This window comes from Ruditapes philippinarum, unplaced genomic scaffold, assembly GCF_026571515.1.
Source record: "Ruditapes philippinarum isolate M1 unplaced genomic scaffold, ASM2657151v2 ctg298_1_1_1_1, whole genome shotgun sequence".
NCBI classification, from domain to species: Eukaryota; Metazoa; Mollusca; class Bivalvia; order Venerida; family Veneridae; genus Ruditapes; species Ruditapes philippinarum.
Window position 1 is genome coordinate 623794 of NW_026853973.1, and position 27629 is coordinate 651422.

The 27629-nt window shown below is 32.1% G+C and overlaps 1 protein-coding gene across 1 annotated transcript; it reads left to right on the forward strand.

Annotated features, from left to right (window-relative positions):
• The first annotated feature begins 24104 nt into the window (after positions 1–24104).
• LOC132738558 (uncharacterized) lies at positions 24105–27375 on the forward strand. The gene is made up of 5 exons (XM_060726066.1): positions 24105–24213; positions 25823–25903; positions 26274–26328; positions 26589–26705; positions 26989–27375. The coding sequence occupies exons 1-5, from the start codon at positions 24187–24189 to the stop codon at positions 27267–27269; spliced, it is 561 nt and encodes a 186-aa protein (XP_060582049.1). The 5' UTR covers positions 24105–24186; the 3' UTR covers positions 27270–27375.
• Positions 27376–27629: the final 254 nt, after the last annotated feature.

Genomic DNA, 27629 nt, shown 5'->3' on the forward strand with positions numbered 1-27629 from the left:
CTAAGCATCTGGTATATCATAATTCTTGAACGTTTTATTCATTATCTTACATAAAGGATTACATAAAAATCTGGAAACAAAGTGATCCCTCGGAAGCATTAATCACAACAAAATTACAAGAGAATTGCAGACTCGGTTTGATTGAGTCTGTACATGAGGGATAATGAATAAGTGCAACATCTCTCATGCCCCTAGCACCGGCTTGAGCGGTACTCAATAGATAAATACAGAATCCCTAAAGAAAGCCCAACACAGCAAAATTGAAAATGTTGCAGGCTCGGTTTGATTGAGCCTGTTCATGGACGGTACTGGAAAGTGCAAGTTACCGTCCACGCCCCCTAGCACCGGCTTAAGCAGAATTCAACATTTAACATGAACTGGTAAAATTTAGAATTTTGAAACATCCGCAGATGTGTTCATATGGCGGTTATCATGGAACCTTCAATGTGACACGGTAGTGCCATTCCATGAAAAGCGGCATATGGTCCCCAAGTAAAAAAATGCGTGTGCCCTAAACGAGAAAACAATGGGCGGAACTAAATAAAATGGAATTTTGAAAGGGGATAAATAAATATGTATAAAATCTTCATGTTCTTCCTTAATTGCTAGAAACTTCTCTTTGAAATATTCAGGTGAATTTGATGCCTTTTTTATATTTGAAAGGTTAATATTTATTTCCGGGGAATTATAAATCCAAGGTGGAACATCCTCCTCGTCATTTTGAAGGATACTGTCTGGATTAATTTTAAGTTTATCTAAATCATCTTTTAAACGAAGGCCTAATGGTTTATTTAGTTCCGCCCATTTTATTTAGTTCCGCCCATTGTTTTCTCGTTTAGGGCACACGCTTTTTATTACTTGGGGACCATACGCCGCTTTTTATTACTTGGGGACCATACGCCGCTTTTCATGGAATGGCACTACTGTGTCACATTGAAGGTTCCATGATAACCGCCGTATGAACACATCTGCGGATGTTTCTAAATTCCAAATTTAACCATATCATGTTTAAATGTTGAATTCTGCTTAAGCCGGTGCTAGGGGGCGTGGACGGTAACTTGCACTTTCCAGTACTGTCCATGAACAGGCTCAATCAAACCGAGCCTGCAACATTTTCAATTTTGCCGTGTTGGGCTTTCTTTAGGGATTCTGTATTTATCTATTTTAATTTCCTTTGGTTTGCTAACAAATTTTTCAGTATAACTTGGTTTGAAAATAATATTTTTAGCTGGATTTTTCCTATTAGATGAAATTCTAGTTGCATATTGAAGTGATAGATTTTTACGACGAAGATAAAGCGATGGTTCCCCAGCTTCCGCATATAGACTTTCTACAGGTGAAGTGCGAAAAGCACCTAAAGCAAAACGTAAACCCTGGTGATGTATGGTATCTAGCATTTGAAAATATGATTTTCTTGCGGACCCATATACTACAGAGCAATAATCTTATTTTGATCGGATAAGTGTTGAGAATTGAGTACCGCTCAAGCCGGTGCTAGGGGGCGTGAGGAATGTTGCACTTATTCATTATCCCTCATGTACAGACTCAATCAAACCGAGTCTGCAATTCTTATGTTATTTTGTTGTGATTAATGCTTCCGAGGGATCACTTTGTTTCCAGAATTTCTGTATAATTTCAGTAATGTGGAAGAATTTGATCCCCAATTTGTACTTGATAAAACCTTAAGTAAATTTAAAGCTTTTAGGCATTTAGTTTTCAAATGTTTAATATGTGGTATAAAAGAAAGTTTTTTATCAAATATAATTCCTAGAAACTTAGCTTCATCAACTACTGGAATTTTAGAACCAGATATGTAAAGTTCAGGGTCATTATGTTGTTTTCGCAATCGGCAGAAATGAACACATTGAGTTTTTGACTTTGAAAATTTAAACCCATTTTCTATTGCCCACTTCTGAATTTTATCTAAATTTTGTTGAAGTTGACGTTCAATTGTTCTCATACTTTTCGATCGATAGCAGATAAGAAAATCGTCTACCACACGGCACAAATAACACGGAACTCTCAACACTTAAAAGTACTGGCATCATTGATCTCGAAGGACCAGAAAAATATAACAACACTGAAGTGAAGTACGGGGCAACTTTTTACAGCTGCCAAACAGCTGCAGATTCTCGTAATAAATAAGGGTGAAGACCGTCACTGCCTAGATTTCGGATACATTAAGATGACGAAGTCTTTGAAAAACAGTATCTTTATCAACTACAAGTTCAGAAATAGGTCTACCTTGATATTTCAAGCCAAATTTGGTAAGTTACCTGAACTTACCTCCTGGGTCATTATTGAACACAGACATAAAAAATCATTCAAAAGTTTAGCTTTATCCCTAGGTTAGTTTTCACAAATTCATTATTTTCATCTTTCAAGTCATAAATTCTAGACTTACATTGAACGCCGCCTTTCCTTGTTGATCTTGTTTATCATATTTTACACATAATTTGATTTCCAACATATGCCCAAAAAATTCGGGTTATCCTTCATATCCAAAATAATATCACTTTCGAATTCCCCCCTAGCATTTCTAATAGTTTTAGTGCAAATATTCTTTGCTTTACAGTTATTCTTATAATTTTCATATGATCTAACGTGAAGATATTTCATCCAATATATATATTCAATATATCCAATATATTCCATTCAAGCCTTGTATTCAATTTCAACTTTCAGAATACAGTCATTGTTTAACCATTTCTTTTTTCTGGAACTATTATCCTTTCTTAGAGGAATATGATATTCAACAGCAGTATTAATATTCTTGGTGAAAAATTCATAACTTTCATTTACAGACAATTCATTAATATCGCTCAATTGAACTAGTTCAAGGTGGGAAGAAATAGCAGAGTAGTCTTCTTTAAAGAAGTTTCTTCTGGGAAACAATTTTTTGTTTTTTTCAACAGGATTCAAATTCAAACTATTTAAAGCAACATGATCACTTGCCTCTATATTGTTTTTTAATTGTATTTCATTCACATACTCAGGTTTGTCAACCAAAACCAAGTCGAGAATATTGGAGGTCTGTCAATGCCGATATCGAGTTGGATATCTACTAATTTAGTTTATTGTTTATTCTAACTCAGGGGAGAAATCTAGTTCATCTCCTGGACCAATATATATCATCAGTGTACACTGCTGTGCATCATTTATGTGACCAAGGAAGCCACTCTCAACATAACCAATTACTTTAGTATTATCTGTACTGTTCGGTACAATACGGCAAGGTTATGTAAGGTAAGGAAAAGTGCGGTGCGGTAAGGTAATAATATTTACTTACTACATGCCATCTACCGCTATAAACATATAATTATACATATACCGTGTATATTAAAGAAAAGAATTCAACAAACCCAGGACAAGTGAAATAATGAAAACGATTTATATTCATTAAAATGGAAGTAAATGTTGAAAATAATGTTTCGGCTATAGAAATAAGAAAACTTCTGAAAAATAAATGCGATAAAATATTCTAATATTCAGTTTTATAAGAATACAATATTAGACTATAAAATAGTGACTGCTGTAAAAATTTTGAATCAATGAATATGTTTCGTTAAAATACATTTTCCCTTTGTAGTGATTGACCAACAACCCGGACCTGCTCCGAAACCGGTAACCGCGGCTGCCGCTCCAAGACCGGCAACCGTTGATCAACATGCCGGAGAGAACAACAATGGCAGGGGCAGGGGTAGAAAAAGGCCACTAGCAGCACTTATCAGAGAAAACCAGCTGGCATACATCAAATAGATAAATACAGAATCCCTAAAGAAAGCACAGCACGGCAAAATTGAAAATGTTGCAGGCTCGGTTAGATTGAGCCTGTTCATGGACGGTAATGGAAATTGCAAGTTCATCACAAAGAAAGTTCCCAAATTATTAGGAGAACTCGGAGTCTGCTCCCATGATGAATGAAATAGTAAAAAAATATAAATGCACCATGTTAAATAAATTATGACAATAAAATGCCATATAAATAATAACGTGTTTTTGTCTTTATCGCAAGAAATATTGTTACTCCCGATACAACCAGGTATAGATGAGAAAGTTCAATGTTCTGAATGTTGACTTTTTTCAGTTTACAACCATTTTGAGAAATTCCCCGCAACATTTGTTCGTTATCAAATGTCAGAGTAAGCTGCAAAAGTCTCTTAGGTCACGAACATCGGTACAGAAAGACAAGCGTGTTCAGTGGCTACAAAACTCACATTTGCCCCATTTAACGAATACAATGTGGTCACAACCATGCAACTGGTCTTGGTGAATCTTTTTACAGACACAACATAAGTCCTAGTCTTCTATTGTGTCAATGTCACTATCATCATTTGATATCTCATGTGAAGAAAGCAAGATTAAACCACCTTTTAGATTTTAACCTGATGTGCCTGGTTATGGACTAACAACAACTTTACTTTGCTGGGTCATGGGGGGGTTGCGTTCATTGAACGCCGCCTTTCCTTGTTGATCTTGTTTTTCATATTTTTTGCTTTAATTGTCGGTAGACTTTGTCTTTCCTTTAAGCTTTTTGGGTCGCAGTTTCTTTTTTTCAAGATAGAGTGTACAAGTATTAAAGTTTGACCTCTTTGCCAGCTTTCCAGAGAAAGAATATGGGGTACAAAAGCGTTATTTTTGTCTATTTACAACCCTTGTAATTTTTCTTTACTTAAAAAAGCTACTGGCATTATCTGTATGCTGAGGACTGTCAGGCACAGTGAGTACTGTCAGGCTGAACATCCACTTGTGGTACTGAATCAACAGTTATTTAAGTGCTTGGCTCTTTGCCTCTTTTGCCGTTTTTGTCAGATCTAACATTGTCAGCCATAACAGTATCCTTTGCTGGATAAATCTTGGTTAAATCATCTTGTATTTCTGTGTTCAATTTACTAATCCTGAAAAGGTATATTCCTGACTTACGAAAAGTTGAAGTAATGTTGTCAGGACATTGTGCCTTCAAAAAGGGTCTAGCTGTCAACTGTGCCATCTCATATCTTGTGATTGAATTCCAGGATTTCTCTGTAAATATGATTGGCATTCTTTGTAATACTGAACTTTCAATGGTCCAAACACACCAACATCCATAAGCAAGGAGCTCCTTGCAGTAACTCAGCAGTCCAGCGCTTTCCTTAAAACACATACAAAGGGGCACATGATTGCCTCAAGCATTTACTGCTGCAATAATTTTTACATTTGCAGATCCTGCAGAAGTTACAGCCTGCGGATGTTTATTCTTTTAACAAACAATCTAAGATGGTACATGCTCAGTGCTAATCTCAGTTTCGTCAATATTGTAAATCCTATCTGGGTGATTAACTAGGTCATTACAAACAAGTAATTGCTTTAATTCTTAAAACTATGTAGCAGGGTTTTCTTCAAAAGCCCATTTTGCCCCCCTCCCCTTGCAAGATGTAGTTTCTGTAGTTTCTCATGTAATTTTGTTGTGATTAATGCTTCCGAGGGATCACTTTGCTTCCAGATTTTTTAACATAGCTTACAAATTATTTCCTATTATTCAATCACTTATTTGTGAATTCCTTATCAGTTACAAATTATTTATCATTTTAGTGATTAGCCTGTCCGTGCTCTGCCTTGTGCCCTGTCCTGTTTTTGTTTGGGGTCCTACTGTGCTCCTTGTCACTGGTTCTTGTTGCTGGATCGTGTGGGGTTTGAATTTTGTACTTCACAACAGCAGGTGTCAAGTGCCGTGTGGCAGCCGTAAAAAGTTGCCCCGTACTTCACTTCAGTGTTGTTATATTTTCTGGTCCTTCGGGATCATTGATGCCAACACTATAAAGTGTTGAGAATTGAGTACCGCTCAAGCCGGTGCTAGGGGGCGTGAGGGATGTTGCACTTATTCATTATCCCTCATGTACAGACTCAATCAAACCGAGTCTGCAATTCTTAGGTTATTTTGTTGTGATTAATGCTTCCGAGGGATCACTTTGTTTCCAGAATTTTGTACTTCACAACAGCAGGTGTCAAGTGCCGTGTGGCAGCCGTAAAAAGTTGCCCCGTACTTCACTTCAGTGTTGTTATATTTTCTGGTCCTTCGGGATCATTGATGCCAACACTATAAAGTGTTGAGAATTGAGTACCGCTCAAGCCGGTGCTAGGGGGCGTGAGGGATGTTGCACTTATTCATTATCCCTCATGTACAGACTCAATCAAACCGAGTCTGCAATTCTTAGGTTATTTTGTTGTGATTAATGCTTCCGAGGGATCACTTTGTTTCCAGAATTTTGTACTTCACAACAGCAGGTGTCAAGTGCCGTGTGGCAGCCGTAAAAAGTTGCCCCGTACTTCACTTCAGTGTTGTTATATGTTCTGGTCCTTCGGGATCATTGATGCCAACACTATAAAGTGTTGAGAATTGAGTACCGCTCAAGCCGGTGCTAGGGGGCGTGAGGGATGTTGCACTTATTCATTATCCCTCATGTACAGACTCAATCAAACCGAGTCTGCAATTCTTAGGTTATTTTGTTGTGATTAATGCTTCCGAGGGATCACTTTGTTTCCAGAATTTTTTTCCTTGTTGATATTGTTTATCATATTTTATGGGTAGCTTATATCAAGAGCAAGCCCAGGGTTGCCTGTGATCAAGGTCAAGGTCACTGTAACTAAAAACTAATAACCAATTATTTCTTCTTATGTATGATTTTTGTAATTAACCTGTCCATGCTCTGCCTTTTGCCCTGTCCTGTTTTTGGTTAAAGGTCCTTCTGGGCTCCTTGCCACTGGCTCTTGTTGCTGGATCGTGTTTGGGTTGCGTTCGTTGAGCGCCGCCTTTCCTTGTTGATCTTGTTTATCATATTTTATGGGTAGCTTATATCAAGAGCATGCCCGTGGTTGCCTGGTGTCTGTGATCAAGGTGAAGGTCACTATAACTAAAAATAGAAATACGTTTAAGCTCAATAACTTTAGTTTGCTTTGTGGTCAAAGCTTAATAAACTTCTGATAACTAGAAACAAGTTTGTTCTAATTACAGGGAGATATCACATCTTTCTATTTGACATTTGTTTGGCAACCCTTTTAACATTCTTTAAGTATCATAGGCAGCGGTTGCTTGCTTAAAAAATTCTGAAAACAAAGTGATCCCTCGGAAGCATTAATCACAACAAAATAACATAAGAATTGCAGACTCGGTTTGATTGAGTCTGTACATGAAGGATAATGAATAAGTGCAACATCCCTCACGCCCCCTAGCACCGGCTTGAGCGGTACTTAATTCTCAACACTTTATAGTACTGGTATCAATGATCCCGAAGGACCAGAAAATATAACAACACTGAAGTGAAGTACGGGGCAACTTTTTACGGCTGCCACACGGCACTTGACACCTGCTGTTGTGAAGTACAAAATTCTGAAAACAAAGTGATCCAAAACTTTTAAGGACCGCCTTTAGTTTAGATCTTGTCGACCTAATAATTTGTTTGATTACCTTAATTTTACACCAATTCTTACCCATTTCTGGATATAATTCGGCGGTCTTTCCAGCTTACCGCCGTTATTGGATAACTAACCAGTAACAATTTTTCCATAAATGACCAACTACTTATCCCACATCGTTTCTGGATCAACAGTGAGTGAGTGACAAAATGACAATTCGACTCAATGTCCGAGATAAGATGTCAAGGAGTAATTTTGACTCGCCCGAGGATCGAACCAGAGACAAACCCGAATGACCAAACCGATGCTCTTTGAGCTAAGCTGAGGAAAAAGTATTTATCAATTTGAAAGATTTTTCCCTGTAAATCATCTCTTTCTTTCACAGGACGGATTTTTGCAAACTGTAGGTATGTAACGGTCTGAGACTGTGCACTCTGCTTCACTCTTATTTCTTTCATTTTTCTGGAAGTCTTTCAAAGTTTTTCTCATTCTCAACATTTTCCTTTCACTTCTTGCATGTTCTCACAAGACATTGAGAGCAAAGTTGCCCGAAGCTGAATATCACGTTCATTTGAAATCATGTCAATGTTTGACTTCAGATTATCTACACTGGATAATCTCCCAGTGCTTTGTTTAGCATCACCATTTACTTCAGTGGTTTTCCTATCCATGTTTAGCTATGACAATATTGACTATTTTGCCTGAAAGTACAATAAAGAATGGTAAAAAATCCAAGTCATCCAGCTTGAAGATGATATTCGAAGCCACTTCAGCCAGTGTTACAAAGATAGTAAACACAGTATTCTATGCATTCACGGAGAAAGGGAATATAGAAAAGTGCCTATTAATTTAGTTTATATCCGAATTCCTGTTTCGGGTGCCACCACCAGGAGGTGTGACTTTTCATGGAATGGCACGGAAGTGTCACATTGAAGGTTCCATGATAACCGCCGTATGAACACATCTGCGGATGTTTCTAAATTCAAAGTTTTACTATTTCACGTTTAAATGTTGAATTCTGCTTAAGCCGGTGCTAGGGGGCGTGGACGGTAGCTTGCACTTTCCAGTACCATCCATGAACAGGCTCAATCAAACCGAGCCTGCAACATTTTCAATTTTGCTGTGTTGGGCTTTCTTTAGGGATTCTGTATTTATCTATTCACTGTACTGTTTAAACGTTACTGGTAATTTTCTCCAATGATTGGGAATTGTTTGAAATAAAATACATACACGTAAGTTTGAATTTTACCATTCGCTATATTTACTTTATACCAACAAGCAAGAAAAAATTTTGGTAATATTTGAAAAAGGAAACTAAACCATGAACACATTCAGTAAGGCAGTTATTCTAAATTATGGTGTCCTATTTTATCCAATAAAGTTTGATAGTAACACACAATAATGATCGCCTCTTAAAAGGGTTGAATTTAAAATACATGTATGATAAACAAGATAAAACTAAATTTAAAATGTTTTAAATTGTTTGCTAGACTGACTCTAAAAATATTATAATTTTCCTTTTTTTTTAGAAAACTGACTGGAAAAAATATTAACTGCCATTTTTGTTTGCCTTAAATTTCGAATTAGGTGCTAAATATTGCATGACTGTACAAAATTTCGCTTTAAAGATGATAATTATCGCAAAATTTCGTGGTAGAAATAGGAAACCATACCAAATAGCCAATAAATTCAAAAACAGTGACAGACAGATCAGCACAAGCAGCACCATATTTAGGAATTTAATATTTAGGGTCAAGCATACAAAAAACATACTAGAAAGTTAAAAAAAACACTTTATAAATGCAAGCACTTCTGATTAATTCTTACATGGCATAGAATAGTGTGATTGAAGCAGAAATTCACATGATCCAGTTTTAACTGTTTGAAACTGAAATTCGCACGATCCAAATTTCACATGATCCAGGTTTTCCAGAAAGATTAATAAGTGGCACATAATCTTTAAACTAAGTTTCATTATGAATATTGTGTACAATATGTATAGCACCCATCTGATCCAGTTGCGCATATGATGTGGGTGATAATAAGAACGATATATTTAAAGTTTGAAGTAGATACATTTAGAAATAAAGAAGTTTTACCTAAACCTTAAGTCCCTAGTTGAACTGTTCGTGGACTAATAAATAAGACATTGGCTATATGAACAGAATAGAGGGATCAGAATAATTGATTTAGTTGGCATGGAATAATGTTTCAAAGTTCTTTTTGAATAATTAAAAGTGCTTATTTATACATGTAATTTAAACTTACATTTGTTGTCCATGTTTAACTGCAAGTTATTTTAAGTACATTCCAAATTGCCTTAAATCATGTTTATTCTTAGTGTATATGTCAGCAACCATTCTATGCCATCTGTTTAAAGGCAATTCCCTTTATTTTAATTGCTCAAGCTATGGTTTAATGAAAATATATAAGTTTAAAATATTTTGTTGTTTTATATTTCTACATACTTTAGTAACGTATCTAACGCCTAATGATGTTAAATCTGCAGGAAAATAGAAATCGTCATTATATCTATCACTGTTTGTAATTCCCCTTAAAACACAACTTCTTTCTATAGTCTCCATTCGATCTTGTTTCTTGTGAAAGCGAATAAATATCATATAAGAAAAAACCCTGAGTGAATTATTAAGCCCAGATATATATCAAACGAGAAATCTGACAATATACACTTTATAAATCAAGTTTATCAGATTTGTTACTAGTACTCTAGAGTGGCACAATAATATCATTTATTTGCAGGGTCAGTGTAAAAATGAGTAACGTGCTTCCCGTATTAGCGATCTTTGATGATTGTTCAGCATGACCTTATTGTTGTGTTTGTAGTACTTTAAGTTATTTTTATTTGTCTTTTCATAAAATTACATAAAATTTATGCAAGTTTGTCGTGTTGGGCTTTAACTAAGGATTCTTTTTTCTCAATTTTACCTCATATTATTTTTACGCTCAAAAGCAATATGTAAGAATGGCTATCAATTTCTTGTGACAGGTTCAAAAAAATATATGACAAGCTTGATTCCTCTTGACAGATATGAATACAATTTGTTATTTGGGTCAGATGCACTCTTCATTTGCATTCATTGATATATTGTTGTTGTAAAAGAAACGTTTAAGGAAACGTTAACGTTAAAAACCTTTAGATAATTTTATATTGGCGAACGATTCTATAAGAGGTGATTCTTATTTTCTCTATTTCAGACCAAAGCACTTGCTTAAATTATATTATGTTATAATTTGTTTTAATTTAGGAATTAAAAAAACGCACGTCCTGGAGATGAGAAAACACTGTCAATATTAAATAGGGGTCAGAGGTAACAAAGTCTTCGTAACTTTACTGAATAACCAGTTTAGCGATATATGCAGTTATTTATATGTAAACTTAAAACGGCATGGCACTTTTATTATTATTATCATGAACCTGTGAAGGGTTATTTTTTCAACCATCATCATTTTTCCTCACATATTGTTTGTCAATTGAGAACAAGTTGTCATTATGGCATATGCCAATTTTCCTACAGCATCAATTCAATGCGTGACCGGTCTAATTTCACAAGATAAATAGTTTCATACATCATATCTCATATCATTTATTTATATTCTATTATCAACACATTGCTTAGGTCTAAGATGTCACAAAAAGACATTTGAAACATACTATTTGAAGATAATTCATTAATTATTTTGTCCAGAAATCTCAACCATTGTTTATTGAATTAAAACACCAATCCAATTGAAGCTAATTAATCGTTTTCTTTAATTTTTTCTTTTCATTCTTTTTTTTAATTTCCTTGTTGGGCTCGTTGCCGGAGGATTCTGTGTTGCTGGGTCGTGTAAGGTTTTTGTTCTTTTTCAATAATGAAAGCTATTAGCTTATCAAACACACTGATGAACTTCATAAATAAGTTGCATGCTCATTGCAAGATCAATAAATAATTTGGACAATGAAAATACTGACCCCTGTTCGATTCTTACCCCTTGCTGTAAATTCAGTAGGCGCGCCAACCTACGTTCTAAAAAGTAATACATATCGTATTCTACAAGTACTAACATTTGTTTGTTTTTTTGCTGTTTTATTGACAAAATAATTATATATGAACTCTAATTTAAAAGTTGTCGTCTGCTGCGTTCTCTGAACGCCGCCTTGCCTGGTTAGTCTTTGTTCTCACTTTTTTAATAGACCAGCACAATTCAGAAAAAAATATAAATACCCGTTCATTCAACTGGAAACTTTATTTTCCGTAAAAAAAATACTCTTAACAGTTCATCGAGTTCTTTGAGCGTCATTTTTGCGGATCATTGTAACAAAATCTGTTATCTTTCGACTTGGGAGATTTCGAGTTTCGGATGTAACGCAGACACCAAATTCAAGTGGTGTTGCGTTCATTGAATCCCGCCCTTCCTTGTTGATCTTGCTAATCATATTTGTTTTTCTTTAGATAAACAGAAAAACGGAAGATATCACCAATAAAATTATTCCGATTTTTTTTATTTCATGACTGCGTGATTTATGTTCTTTAAATAGTCATTAAGTACCGTAAGCGACGGTTTCTTGTTGTATCAAAATACGTTTAAGAACTGTCCTCATTGTAATTTATATCGAATTTGAGTCAGTAGAACAATTTATTTTTATTTTACAGGGATTTTGCCGAGTTTGAGTGAAGAGGGGGGTCTTCGAGCGATCCGAGTTCGAGAAAACGACTTTTAACTGAAAAATAGAATATGCATACTATATTAGTTTAGGTTATCACTGATGTTAGCTGGGGTTGTGGTAATGAATGATTTGATATTATTTCGTTTGCAAGTCCACGCCCACTAGCACCGACAGTATTCAGCATCAAAATAGTAAGATTTTGAATTTATAAACATCCACAGAAACAAATCACTTTTTTTTCTTCTTAAAAATGTGCAAACATGTGTTGTAAAACATTTAAATATTGGTGTAAGAGCGTTTTAGATGTTTGTAATCTGAAAAGGCAGCGCTTACTGTGAAATGATTTGTCATTAATAGCAAAATGGAAACAAAGTACTATTTAGCTTCCATTCACAATACTACATTACTTTAATAAAGCAATAGAAGAAAAACAATGATTCAGGTAATTTGTCAATGAGTAATTTTCTAGAAACTATAAAAGTACGCAAAAATAACCAACTTTTGAATAATAAAAATAAAATTATTTCTGGGACATAATGGGCCTTTAACAACATATGTCACCATTTACATAAGTTGAAGTTAAGCAGTATTGCTCCTTCACTTCTTTTGCACTGTTCCTCTGTTATTCCAGTTATATTATAAGTATTTCAATTTAAGGCATTTATGTGTAATTATTTTGTCGGTACACCACTTTGTCCCTTACATTTTTCTACATTCAAAAGCAATTTGTAAGAATGCCAATCAATTTCTTGTGGCAGCTTCAAAACAATATTTGGCAGGCTTAATTCCTCTTGACAAATATGAATACAATTTGTTATTTGGGTCGGGTGCACTCTTCTTTTACTTTCATGGATAAATTGCTGTAATAGAATTTAAAAAAAAACGTCGTAACGCAACTTAACGTTACCATGAAAAGCCATAATGATTATAAATATTTAGATCTTCAAATGCTGTTAAATCCAAAAGTACTACAAAGGGTGACGGAAATTTACCAACTTCTGCAACCGAATCACTTATTTCAAGTAGGTGCATCGATACTGTATAAGTAAACACTCATTCAAAACAATTTCATGTTACGCATCCATTATGTCAGAAAAACATCAAGGAAAATGTTTCTTGGAGATTCAAAGCAGGACGGGACAAATACCGATGATACAGGAACCTGACAACAACAACAGATTAAATTAAGTTTGTCAGGCTATTGAATCTACTGTTATAGCATATACTAAAATTGGTTTCATTGGCAGAAGAAGAAAAGTAGATTCCTATAGTATCCTTTGTAAATGCGATGTGTAATCAAACATTACGAATATGTTCAATGAGGTATGACTTTACGACATGATAAGTTCACTGTTCTAAAAACTGATTAAGCTGAACTTCAGAAGAAATTGAAAACTTGAAGAAGATTATTTTATTTCTTTGGTTTACAGAATCTTTGGTTTACAGAGCCTATTTGGGATGAACTCTTTATAAATATTAGACCACCACATCGCGTATTGATTAAGCGAAGGGTTGGGGAGTATTCAATACTTTACAAACTTTCTCGAATGTATGTTACTTTAAGTTCAATTATTTTCTATCTTTCAATCTAGGAAAAAATCAATTTTTTTCAGTCTTCAGAAGGGACCGTCTAACAAATCGTTACATGTTTTAGTCGACACCCGATACTGGGAGAAAGAATGATTGAACGTATGGACAGCAGTTGTGCCCATGTCGTCTTAGAAGACCATAGACGGATTTTTTTCTATTTCTATAGACCACGTTTCATAATTATGACCTGAAAGACAAACCTTGCATGATGAACGGACATTTTGTAATATTGCAGGCATTTAATTGATGAGCAGATACACGAATATCCTTATAGTAACACTATGCCATACATAGATGATATTGAATGAGTGTAAGTTCAAAACTGAATTTATTCAACTTGTTGAATAAAATAATATTATGCTCGCCAGATTTCAATAAATTCAGGGCGTCTTAATACTATGTTTGTACACGCAAATGCCGTAACTTTAAATATATGCACGACCATGCAATACCATTTGTAGGGAGTCGCAAAAGATGCACGGGTATGTGATGAATCCAAATATGAGATATATGCAGGCGTAATATGCCACACATCATCGGTGTAATTTGCTCATAACTGTTCTTTTTCACGTCGATAATTTTGTGTAGAATGTTTTAATTAGCTCTTTCCGTTGTTCCTTCCGTTTTAATGTTTCATTTCATTTTCTAAATATTAAACTGCGATGAAACTTTACCATAAAGGGGGCACTATGTGTAGAGGTTGTCGGAAAGTGTGGCGGTCACTTGTGTCAAAGAAAGGACATATCGTTCCATGTGACCGGACATTTTTTGTATTGATAAGCGGGAAAGTGTGTCCCTTTTGATTCGCTTTTTTAAATGTTCGGACAGCAATATTGTATTGTAAAGTCGATCTGTGTTGATATAAAAAATATTTCGCTTTTTAGCTACATGTGTAAACACTTTATTCAACAAAATTTGCATTGTAGGGATATTTTCTTAACTCTTAATCAGAATTACTGGACACTAATAAGAAAAGAGTGACAATATGGAGAAGGATTTGATCTTGTTTATCATATTGTAACCTTTTTATTCTGAAAGACCAACGGTGCTTGTCATGGAAAACAATAAAGGGAGATAATCTGATAGGACACATATACCTACAGTGTTATATTATTGCATCTCAAATTTACAAAGCTTGTAGACGTAATTAGAGTTTGGTTTTTGTTGTTTTTGGATTCTTTTACTTTAATTTTTAGAGAGTTTAAGAATAGCTGTTGAATTGTTAGTGCGTATTAATCTCACTTTTTTACAGATTTAAGCTTACTTATCAACGATTCCATTAAGGTTATTGTTAAGGTCGAAATGATCAATTGATCTTGTATTTGAGAGAGTGTCTAACCCGAAAATCAAATTATGCCACACTTCTGACACTATTAGATAAGGAAATTAGACCTGTCAATCACTGTTTAGAAACTGTTAACAGTATTGACATTGTATACAATAAAACACTGTGTCATGCCATTTGAATGGAATGAATGAGTGTGGGGTCATTTGAAATGTTTCTCTACTAATTATGATGAAATGTCTGATGGTGACGCCGTATCCTATTTTCGCTATTTCGTCACGAAAATGCGAAAGTTCAAACACATTGATACAAAAAAGAAATTAAAAAAAAAAACAAAAAACATTGTTACTGCTCTGTTGTGACATGCATACATTAGTAGAAACGAAAAGTTACAAAATATTAATATGAAATCAACTAACTATTAAAGTTGATGCTTTAAGCTGTGGTAGATAGATTATAAGTGTATATGCACATGTGTAACCATAACATAATTTAAAAGACGTGAAAAGCAACAATACAAAAGATGGAAAATGTAATAATGCGAAAAAATTAATATACTTAATTGCAAAGATACGCGAAAACACAAAGCGTTTTATCTGTTCTTATTTTCCCTACTTTTTTGTCCATTTTTTTCGCCTCGAGAATTCCAAAAACCGAAATCACAAAGATTGGATTTCCCTGTTTTCTAATTAAATAGTATTTTATTGTATATTTGTACATTCATAATAAAAAGAATTAACAACATTTTCTTAAGCATAATTTCAATGTCTTACAAAAGGATTGCAAAAAAAAGCTTTGCATTGCGTTAATCAGCCACCATATAATACAGATACAGCAAAGAAGATATAAATAAAACAGCTAACATATATCCGAAATCAATGATATAATAAATAATGCTTGCATATTTTAATCAGGTTATGTCTGTAACAGATTGAGTACTTTTAAATGTTACTTATAAATCCTGCTCATTCTTCTTCATATAACATTATGTAAACTGAAAAGACCATATAATTACGATAGCCCGACAGATAATTTTTATTTTTGTATTTTTCTATTTTCCAAAAACCAAAAAAAAAGCGGTAAAACAAATGCGAATAGTTTGCATTACGACATGAGTACCATTGTTGCTATGAGAGTGATACGTAAGTTAAAACTGTAACAGAATACATAAAGATAGCTCAAAACGGCAGATTTAAAATGTTGCAGGCTCGGTTTTATAGAGCCTGTTCATGGACGGTAGTGGTTATTGCAAGGTAGCGTCCACGCATCGGTTTAAGCAGACTTAAACATTGAACATGAACTGGTACAATTTTGAATTTTGAAATGTCCGCAGATGTGTCATTCTTTTGATATTATTATAACACAGAATTCAGCATTCAACATTTTTTCCCTTAGTACTAAACATTGTCTGCATATTTCAAACGGTGCTGTTCATTTTGATGTGTACATTTTTAAAAGAGAAACAAATATTGATTTGGCTTTCTCACAATGCAAATAATATAATACACATAGATACAACACTACTTGCCTTGAGGATAATCCAGGCAACAAAGACTATAAAAACCACTTTTGTTAAAGAAACATATTTATTATATAATAAAATGTACCGATGGCAATGTTAAAAAAAGAAAGAAAACAAAGATGTTTATCTATTAAAAAAGAGGAAATACATTAATAAGCACCATACGATGTCTAGACTGAAATAAATCAATAATCTCATTCTCCTAATGTTTAGCTAAGTAACATCTGATTACCATGTCCATTTATGTTTAAAATGTCACGCTTTAAAAGTAACTACAGGAAAATGTGTAAATCCGTACAGAAAGAAGAAAAGAAGTTTGCATTTACGTTTTATTAGGAATTCGGACAGAAGCCGTGACTAATGATATGTATGACTTACATATTTACTTACCGTCCATGAACAGGCTCAATCAAATAGTTGTTTCAATTTTTGTTTGGGGTCCTCCTGGGCTTCTTGTGGCTGATTCTTGTTGCGGGTCATGTGGCGGTTGCGTTCATTGAACGCCGTCTTTCCTTGTTGATCTTGTTTATCATATTTTGGGCGTCTTTACGTTTTTCTCTATTTTACAGTAGTGTTTAAGATACTTTTAGATACAAAGCTTTATTTGTAAAAGTAGATGTTAAGCTTTGCATTTTATGTTTTGTTAAATTATATCTTTCAGATCTTAAAAGAGTAACTTGGTATTCCAAAATACCCTTACAAACATATTTAAGTTTGTTTTGTTGTTTGTTTGTTTGTTTTGTTTTGTCATTTTCAAAGTCTTACCGGGAAACGTCCGTGGCCGAGTGGTTAAAGTCGTTGATTTCAAACCTCATGCCCCTCATTGCTATGAGATTTTTAAGTCACGCTGATTTTGGGCTTTAACTGAATCTGCATTTTTTCATGTAATTTTGCTGATTTTAATGCTTCCGATGGATAACTTTTATCCAGATATTTATTATGAAATAGAATGAATTGACCCCTTTGTATTTGAGTTATGTACATACAATTTGGTTGACATTAACATTTTTTCAGTCCGAAAACCTACTTAACATGTTTAGTCATTTCGTTTCAACGTATAAAATTTCTTAAGAATGGTTAAAGGTTGATGTTCAGCATTGTCGTGTTTAAATGATGATTTCTGATTAATCCGATCCTAGGGGCTTGTACTTCTTTGCACCGTCCATGGACAGACTCAATCAAACCGAGCCTGCAACATTTTCAATTTTGTCGGTTTTTGGGGGATTCCGTTTCCTCTATTTTACTTGTAAAATCACACCTGTGTCTATATCTATATCATTCTTCACAAAAAAGCAGTGTAAGTGGTGGAACATACAGAGCGGATATATCTTACAACATTTCTGGACTCGCAAATCAATATGCTTGCGTTTATATCCCCATACATCGTGAAAGTATATCAGTAGGTTTACAAAAGCTGTCACTAAACAATAGTGCAACTTTTCCATTTCCTTTGTCGTCTCACAAAACAATTTTGTAACTTTCTAATTTCCTTTTTAAGGTAGAAAAATAATCAAGTGTTCTTGTCATCAATCCTTTACTGTCAGATTATTGTATAACCTGGTTGTTTTAAAGTGTGTGAACAAAAAGTCCTGATCAATTGCAGAACAATAGGATTACAAAAACACATTCACTTTAGTTATTTGCAAGAATGTATAATGTTTTTCTTTAATGTAATATTACATTTAGTTATAGTAAAACCGTTGTTTAAAGGTATGGTATATATAAAAATATTCATAATTACTGCACAGTATCTTTTTAAAGATCCTGTATGTTTTGTAATTGAGGTTGTATACCACTCTTGCATGAACTTATATATGTATATAATTATTCTAATACAACAATTTCAAACATCTAAGAATATGTAAAATATGTACTGCAAATATTTTTCAACATTAAATGTAATCATAAAATTATATGCATTCACTTCTTATTGGAAATTCTGACTTGAAATTATAGAAAACAACTTTCTAATTACCTCCCTTTATTTACATGAAATATAAAATTCGGTAATATCTTTATAAATAATGCTTTTTGGAACATACAATATTGATAAATCTTAATTTGAGCATTATATTTTTCATATTAAACCATAAAATATGTGTTACAGGATCTTTAAACATAAGATGAACGAGTTTTTCTGGCATAGTTTCTGTTTCAGTTAAATTTCTTTTTCCCCCTTCAGTTGTGGATGATTAGTTTAATTTAGTTACAGGATTGGTTTTTGCTACATGTCTGCTTCAATTTATTAATAAAATATTTTTGTTTTTTTTTCTTTCTTTCTTTCTTTCTTTCTTTTTTTTTTGCATCTTCATTAATTCTCAAAATTTTCGTTTTATTTTCAAATTTACTGTTCAAACCAAGAGCTAAATCTAAAATTTTAAATATATACACTAGCAAGACACACTGCAGACAATTTCAGAAAAGAAATATAAATATTTTATAGACAACCGATTATAACTAGAACTCGATTAAAGTTGTAAATTATTTGTCATTTATTGGTTCTCTATTAAATTATGCATCGGAAATATGAGTATTCAGTAAAACACAGGAAATTGAAATATAACATCTCAAATTTTGTAAAAACACATTAAAGCTTAGAACAAGGACATGTTCCATATGGTGAACTTGCACGATATCCTCTTTATATAACATTCTTTGAAAATTTAAACATGTCTTGACGGTACCCGGAGAATCAAGAGAAGTCAGAGTTATTGTATATACTGTGATTAGCACGACATGGAAGACGAATATCATTTTATATTGATTTGCCCGTGAGTTTTGCATAATAACGTATTATTATGTTAAACCAAGCATGTTTAAATTTATATCATTATTAAAAATGATAAAAAACAATTCTCACAAAATGAGCTATTTATATTAAATGTGCTATGACACATATTTAAGTTCATCCTCTTAGAATAGAAAATGATTTATTATGTATGTTTGAAATTTCATGTAATTTAATTAAATGTAAGTATTAATGTATGTGTAATTAAAGTATGTGTAATTGCGATTCGATACTTATAAACACTGGTTTTTTTCATGGGACTGTATTATATTGCATGCAAATGTATCAATTTTGTAAAAATGTTAACGATGATGTACCTTTGGTACAAATCTGATAAAATATATGCACTGTTCTATGTACATAAAGTATTTCGATTTCAGTTCGTAGACACATAAACAAAAAAATAAACTATTGAACTGTTAACGTTTAAACGTGTGCTCCATTTAAATCGAATCGTTACCTTATACACTTATACATGTATATTAACCATTTGTAAACGAAGAATAAATGTGTTATGAGAATACTTATGCCACAACTTCATTTTTACCTTTTGCAGAGCCATATCTCCACAGTTACGCTTATTTATATAGGTTAAGTGTAATATCAATAATAATTCATATTTAAATAGTATTATATGTAAAACGCTTCAAAAAACTATGACAAAACAATAACTGTTAACGTTTAAACGTGTGCTCCATTCAAATCGAATCGTTACCTTATACACTTATACATGTATATTAACCATTTGTAAACGAAGAATAAATGTGTTATGAGAATACTTATGCCACAACTTCATTTTTACCTTTTGCAGAGCCATATCTCCACAGTTATGCTTATTTATATAGGTTAAGTGTAATATCAATAATAATTCATATTTAAATAGTATTATATGTAAAACGCTTCAAAAAACTATGACAAAACAATGAGTTAATCTTTTTATTTTCGTGGCAAAACAATGAAAATACATGTACAACATGGCGTAAATCAGCCACTATACATAAGAGATGCCATGACCCTACTGTCCCTTTTCCCTGCGCTGTTTGGCCTTTAATTACTTCTTCAGTGTCTTAACTGATTTCAATGATTTCCTTTTTTGAATTATTTATAGTAACGTCCTCTCTGTGCTTGGCCCTTATTACCGTGCTGGGCTCGTTACCTGTGATGGTGTGTTGCTGGTTTTTGTTTGGGATTCATTCAGTTAATGTCGCCCATACTTGTTGATCTTTGTTTTCATATATATCTTTATATTGTTCACGCTACCGTTAATGCCATATAGCATAAAAGTCTTAATTGTTTTGCTCAGTAGGTACTCTTTCCTTCTAAATGTTTGTATTATGTTTAAAAGGTTTATCATGTTTAATGCAGATCTGCAGTCATCAAATTCGTTATTTAAAGGTTAGAAGTTTATTTATGTCTATACTTTATAAATACTTTTAACTTTGAATGTATTCTCAATTCCTATCCTACTAACTCAGAGTATTTTGCTAATCCACTAAGAACGAGAATGCAATAAAGCTTATATATTCTGATCCTCTGGCAACAATGATTCCTTGCATTCAGTGATGAGGATGTGAAATCACTGAAGCAAGTGCTTGGAATCGTGAAGGATATTGCACTTTTTCCATTTCCCCTTGATTAGGCGCAATTAAATAGAGTCTGCAACTTTCATGTAATTAAGTTGTTTTCATTGCCTCCGACGAATGAGCTCAGCTTTTTTTTTAGATTTTTAGAAACAAAAGTGTTGTTCTATAGCTTCTTGACATTCTCTCAAACTAACAGCAAATCATTGTTATCATGTCAGCAGATGTAATTTTTTATTTTAAGCGGTGTTATTTATGAGCCAATCTGTAGCCATTAAATTGAAATTGTTGACACAAATTGGAATGAATTTATTGTTTTACACAAACAAGTATATCTAGGATGTCGAGCACGACCAGATACTGTTTCTGTTAGTGTTTTATTTTTTCTTCTTAACATATACTCATGTTTGGGTAAATAATTATATTGTAGAAATTTATTGAACTTTAGGATATTCTTATTAAATATGTCCGATTTGAATAGCAGTATGTACAAACTATATTTGGGAATCTTTATTCCCTGTTACTATTACAGCTTATGTGGTGCAGCCTAAAATGACAAGTTCTTTTAAATGTCATTATGTAATCATTCTTTTTTACCGTTTAAAACGAAATATGTCTTCTCTGTGTGTACTCAAAATGTTTATCTTACAAACAAAAATAGAATGTTTAGCAATTCACCGGTATCCTTTTTTAATATCAATTCATATATAAATATATATATTCAGCTCAGTATATCTTCAATATAAAAAAAGCCGTTCACTGTTTGGATATTTTAAATGATTCGATATCTAACTGTCGGCAACTACCTTGTTAAATGTTCTTATATAAATTAAATGATATTGGGTGAGTTAAATTTGAAGCCTATGTGAGACTTGCGCCGGGGGCCTTGGACTATTTTTATGCAGCTCCACGAATTGAGCTTCCCAGCAGCTTGCTTATTTCTCCCCTTTCTGTGAAAAACACACACTTTTATTCCATGCCTTACCCGTATTATTTACTTAGTTGAAATTTATTCGCAAGTGATTAGCATAAAAGAACATAAAAATATAACAAATGGAATGAGTTAACGTGGTGATATTTAAAGATTAACAACATTTTGAAAACTTACAATGTCGTTTATAAAAAGTTGGTGTGCAAAAAGAAAATAAAATAATGTATAAAATTAAATGGTGACTTTTCTTTATCAAAGCAATATTTACTGTGAACAAATTAAACAATATTAATGAAAAGACAAAAATGACTGTGTGAAGTGATTATTTCTGATATTCAATTTACAATTAAATTTTGAAGTTTAACATAAATGAAATTTAAAATGGATATTAGATTTATACAGATTGCCTTGGAAATTTTAATAGAAACGTAAATTTATAATGGGTTCATTTAAAATGATTAAGATATTTTTATTAGTGAAGACAATTAATATAAACGATTTAAAATTTTAAATTCTGACTTGCACAAACAACATTGAATGTGAAATAATGTTTCATAAAAGTGGCAAAAAGTAACAATGGTATTTTGTATTTTAAAGATTACATACATTTAAATGCAACCATTCTACAATTTACAAGAGTATCAACGGAAGTTTGAATATTTTGATTCTTTTTTTTTAATTTTTCAGTACAATTTTATCGTTATCAGGTCGAAAAAAAATATTTTATATTTAGTCTGTTAGTTACTTCTATATAGATATGTGAAACCTTGAATAATGTCTTTACGTTCGTTTGTAAGTACATTTACTTTCGACATTGTTTCGTTTCATGATATATTATGACTTAACATTTTTGAAAATTTAGCATTTATAGAAGATTATACTTTTTGTTATTGAAACATTGTTTATATTTTTTGTGTGATGCTACCAGTGAAGGGGACAACTATATAGTCAGACGAAATCAGGAGAAATTTATTTCCGCTTGTTTGTTTCATCCCTGGTTTTTGTGTGGATGTTAAAAATATATTTAAAATATTGTGCCTAGAATTTCTAGTGTAATTTTCAATAGACTAAGTCTGCCTCTTGAATCATGTTTCTGTTTCACCACATAATATGTTTCACTACACAGTATGTTTATCTAAACATTTACTGAAAAAAATTTCATCGAATCGAAAGTTGGATGTAACATAAAGAAAATAGCTTTTCTATTATTTGTTGGGAAATATTGAGAATTTGTCACAAATGTAACACACATGTTACACAATTCAGATCTGTATCTCTCTATTCCATATATAAAACAACAGATTTGCTTTTGAAACAATACACTATAAAAGTCGATATCGCATGTTTTTATTCTAGGTAAATCTTAATTTAGAAATATTGTTACGTAAACGATTTCATTGTTTCACAATCCGAATTTAAATATTGAAATGTAAGAGAAGAGTTTCTTGTGCTTTTTGTTTTGTACTTTAAAAGTGAATTCAACATTTAAAACTATTTTCAACCAACCTGCGTATGAAAAATATAATTATGATATTGGTATTAAGAAATAATTATCTCTCGTATGAGTGTCTCTTAATTCTTAATGAAAGATTTAGTTATACATAGTTATATTAGGAGCATATGAATTTAAGTCTAGTTATTTTTCGAGAGTTGTAGCTTAGTTTAAAACATATTTTGTTTGCTAGGCTGTTATAAAAACACTTTTCTTCAAACTCACAAGTTTTAATACTTATAGTTGTATTTTGTAGTTAAAGCTTATTATTATAGCTTCCTACACAATCAAACTAAAATAAATTGTGTATAAACCAAAATTTACGCAAGTAAGACAAATATAAGAAACAAATAAAAAAAATAAAAAAACAGCTGATCGTCTTCTTGGCTAAATTTACAACAGGGAATTATTCCGATTTAGTATCATAGAAATACATATTAAGATAGAATAACTTACAATCATAGTTATTCAGATATTATAACAACAAACCCTTTAAAAACGCACTTCCTTGATGTATTAAAATACACGAGGATGATTCTACAGATGTTTTATGTCTCAAGAAAAGCTGGAACAGATGAAATATATCTAAAGTATGAAGAAAAGCATAATAACATTTGCATGTTATTTTTAACATACACGTAATAATAATTTGCATATCATCGCTGCAGAATTATATTTTCAGAAAAGATTCATGATTTTTTTTTTTGTTGTTTTTTGCATTAACAAAACCATCAATACAAATAATGCTTAAAATCAAGCAAATCAAAAATATTCAAAGTGGTTAAAGCTGCTGTATCATCAGAAAGCATCGTGCATTTTTAGATATACAATCAATGTTTTAATGAGGTAATGTCTATATAAGTCAGTAGCTGTTATCGGGCAGTGTATTTGATTTGTCTACAGAGATTTTGTTTAAGCTACACGACAGTATTTTAAAATGGGAATCTGGTTTAATTGGATTTGTGTAAGTTACTATTATTACTATTTTTTTACAATTCATTTACATTGTCCAGATGTAGTTTTGGTATTATGTTAAGGAACTTTTTTTCCAAATTTCTTTTATGAAAAATAAATAAAAGCCAAGAAAAAAGCATTTCCTATTTTTATAATAAAAGCTAGTTTAAATTAAAATAAGTCATTTTCAACATCTCATAACACAATGTATGTAAATTTATAAATGCTTCCTTATAGGTATATTAAAAGCAATGAAACTGTAAATGTTGCCTACCAAAAGTCTTCGAAGTATAACATATTGTTCTAAAAAAAAAGGTTTTTTTGGTTAATTAATTTAAAGTCATATTTATCATTGATAGATAACTGGCACTTGTATACAAGAGTTTTAATCAATAAAAAATTGGATTTAGATCCATAACCTCGCTTTGCATTTTGCCGAAATTTCAAAAACCATCGCATATTCAGATATATTTTTATTATACTTTTTTTTTTTGTAAAATTATTTACAGTTTTGTATTCTTTTAGAACTTTAAAGATATAATATGCTTATCTTTGAGTATAATATTTGCAGAAATGTATTGAAATCTATTAGAATCTTACTGAAGATGTCTTATTTTAATAAAAGAACGTACAAAGTGTATAAGGGAATCTGCATTCCTTATAACCTGTCAAGTAATGACATTGTATATCCATGGTGTGTCCACTTAGAGTGCATGATATATCTACTTTGTGTGAAATCAAAACATGTTTATTTTATATTTGCAAAGATTATCAATATTTTCAAATATCAGATTTGAGCGTAGTACTAGTATATCTTTAAAACTTTTTACTTTAAGCATCAAACACTTATTGCTATTAATACTTTAAAATCAAAGACACAGAATCAAGAATGATAACCTTGTTCCAGCCTAACCGATGTCTGTGTTTAATGCATCTTATAAGACAAGAGTTGTAAAATATAAATCATTGCACCTTGCTGCAGATTTAGTGTTTTTTCTTATGTGTTGTAATGAATTATCTTTTTTGATGTCTTAAATTACAATCATTATTATTTATAACATAATGTTCACAAGCATGATTTATAGGATCAAGAGCAGGATGACCGTCAGTATTATCATAATCATCATCACCTTCAGTGTAACTCTGCTCACCAAAACCATCATAACAACATAACTAGCTTTCTTCTCAATCCTTTTTGCATTTGATTTTAATTATATTGTGAATGTATAGTTGATTGAAATAAAATTTTGTTTTAACCAACAACATAACTTATTGAAGTATTCAGAGTTGAACCCTGATAAAATGGAGAAGAAGCATGACAAATATCATCATCATCATCATCATCATCATCATCATCATAGCAATATGCAATATGCAGTACCTCTTGTTATTAATGCCATCATCAACAATGTAATAATTTCAATTAAAAAGACAAAAACCTCCGTATTGAGACGCATAATAACCACCATTACCATCATCAGAATTATCTTTTTTTATCTCATTCTTATCATCATCATAATCATTACCATGACAATAACTAACATAATCATTATTAGGATAATCATCATTATCCTAATAATGATAAATTCATATCAAGATGACCTTTTTCAATTTTATAGGTCGCCCTGATAATTGCAAGTATAACACAACTTTCCGAAGCAGCATGTGGTGAACTGACGTCTTGTACATCGCATGCAAATGTTTGTGTTCTTAGTACTTAATATTAGTTTATATGTCAAAATAAGATCGTTTACACTATGATCAACATGCATAATTTCAAACAATTTGCAACTTTAAGAATCATGTGTAAATAACTGATGATTTAAAGGCTTTGATATTAAATATTGCACCTTTATATACAACATATGTGCCATAGCATATGTAAATTTGTAAATGAAATTTACATAACTCAATGATATCCAAGACAACTTTATTTTCAAATGATATATCGACAAGTAATTTATAAAAGAAAAATAGATCTTCTCTTAAAGTTTTAAAAGTTTTAAATAATAGTTTTAGGTTTTTCTATGCAATACACAACTTGTAAACAGTGTCTTTTTATGGTTTCAGTGTGTTGCAGGCAAAGCGTGTATTGGAGAAGAAGGTCACAAGTATTGCCGGGAATGTAAGCTTAGAGCATATGCATTTTGTCGGCCGTTCTGTTCTATGCATGAAATATGTTAAATTACTTGTTTAAATATAACAGAGGCCATCTTTTAACTTAACAATTCCTAAAAGATTAAAAAGTAATCCGAATATTATATGAGACTTAAAATATATACAATGGCAATGAATTTAAAGAAACATTATTATTACACTTTTTTTTCTTCAATGTATTTTTTACAACTGATATACTTGCTCTTTTTTTGTTGCTGTTGTTTAAAGGTCTCTGTAACCTTAAGAGTCAATGCATTTTAACGGGAAATTCTGTTAATTGCAACTGTGATGGATCTTCATTAAAGGGACCACGATGCGATTGTGAAACGTCGACGCTGACTAACGGTATTTACTTAATGGCATTTGCTACAAATACTTATTTACTCTCTGTGCCTACATCCGGAAGGCGTAAAAATTTGCTTTAACTTATTCGGGCCCATTTCCCTGATATTTTGTCTTATTTTTATATATCTGAGCTTATAGTAACAATACGACATTCATATAATGTTCATTTCACACTAAACAAAATGATATTAATACCACATGAAAAATATATATAAATGTAAATTGTAAATAAATATATTTTTGTTAACAAGTCGAAATAATTTTTCCACCTTTTACTTTACAGATTGCACCGAGTATTCCAGTGAATTATTTACAATAACACATCACAAAATCAACAGCCTTCAATCTGTCAATGAAACAACGACTGTCAATGATTATAGGTATTGCAAAAAAGAGTGCATAAATAGTGAAAATTGTTTCGCTACTTATCAAACTTACGACACTAGCTTGTGGACGGTAGTTTGTAATATGTATTTCGATCCTACAGATAAAAATCTATTGATTAACAATATTGTCCCTACAACATCAGGCAATGACCATCTCAGTTTCCGAAAATGTTTATAAATCATTGCCAAAATGCGTTTTGGTGTTAAATTGAATGAAATACTAGAACAGGAACATGTCCCAAATGCATTATAAAATAATAATATGAATAAATGTATAAAAAGATTATCGGTGTTCAATTATTTTGTTTCCAACAATTCGCAATACATAATATAAATATGATATATTAAACGCGTAAATATTTCTTTAAATCCTTAATTCTAAATATGTGCATGTATTCGAAATATATGCAATATGATAACCTTTGACTCGTTTTCACGTGCAGTTTATGTGAATTAATTTTCCCAAGACCAATACGGTTTTTTTGCTCTGCAAAGTCTTTTGCTGAAATATGATTTGAGTACAATGCAATTTAAAAAA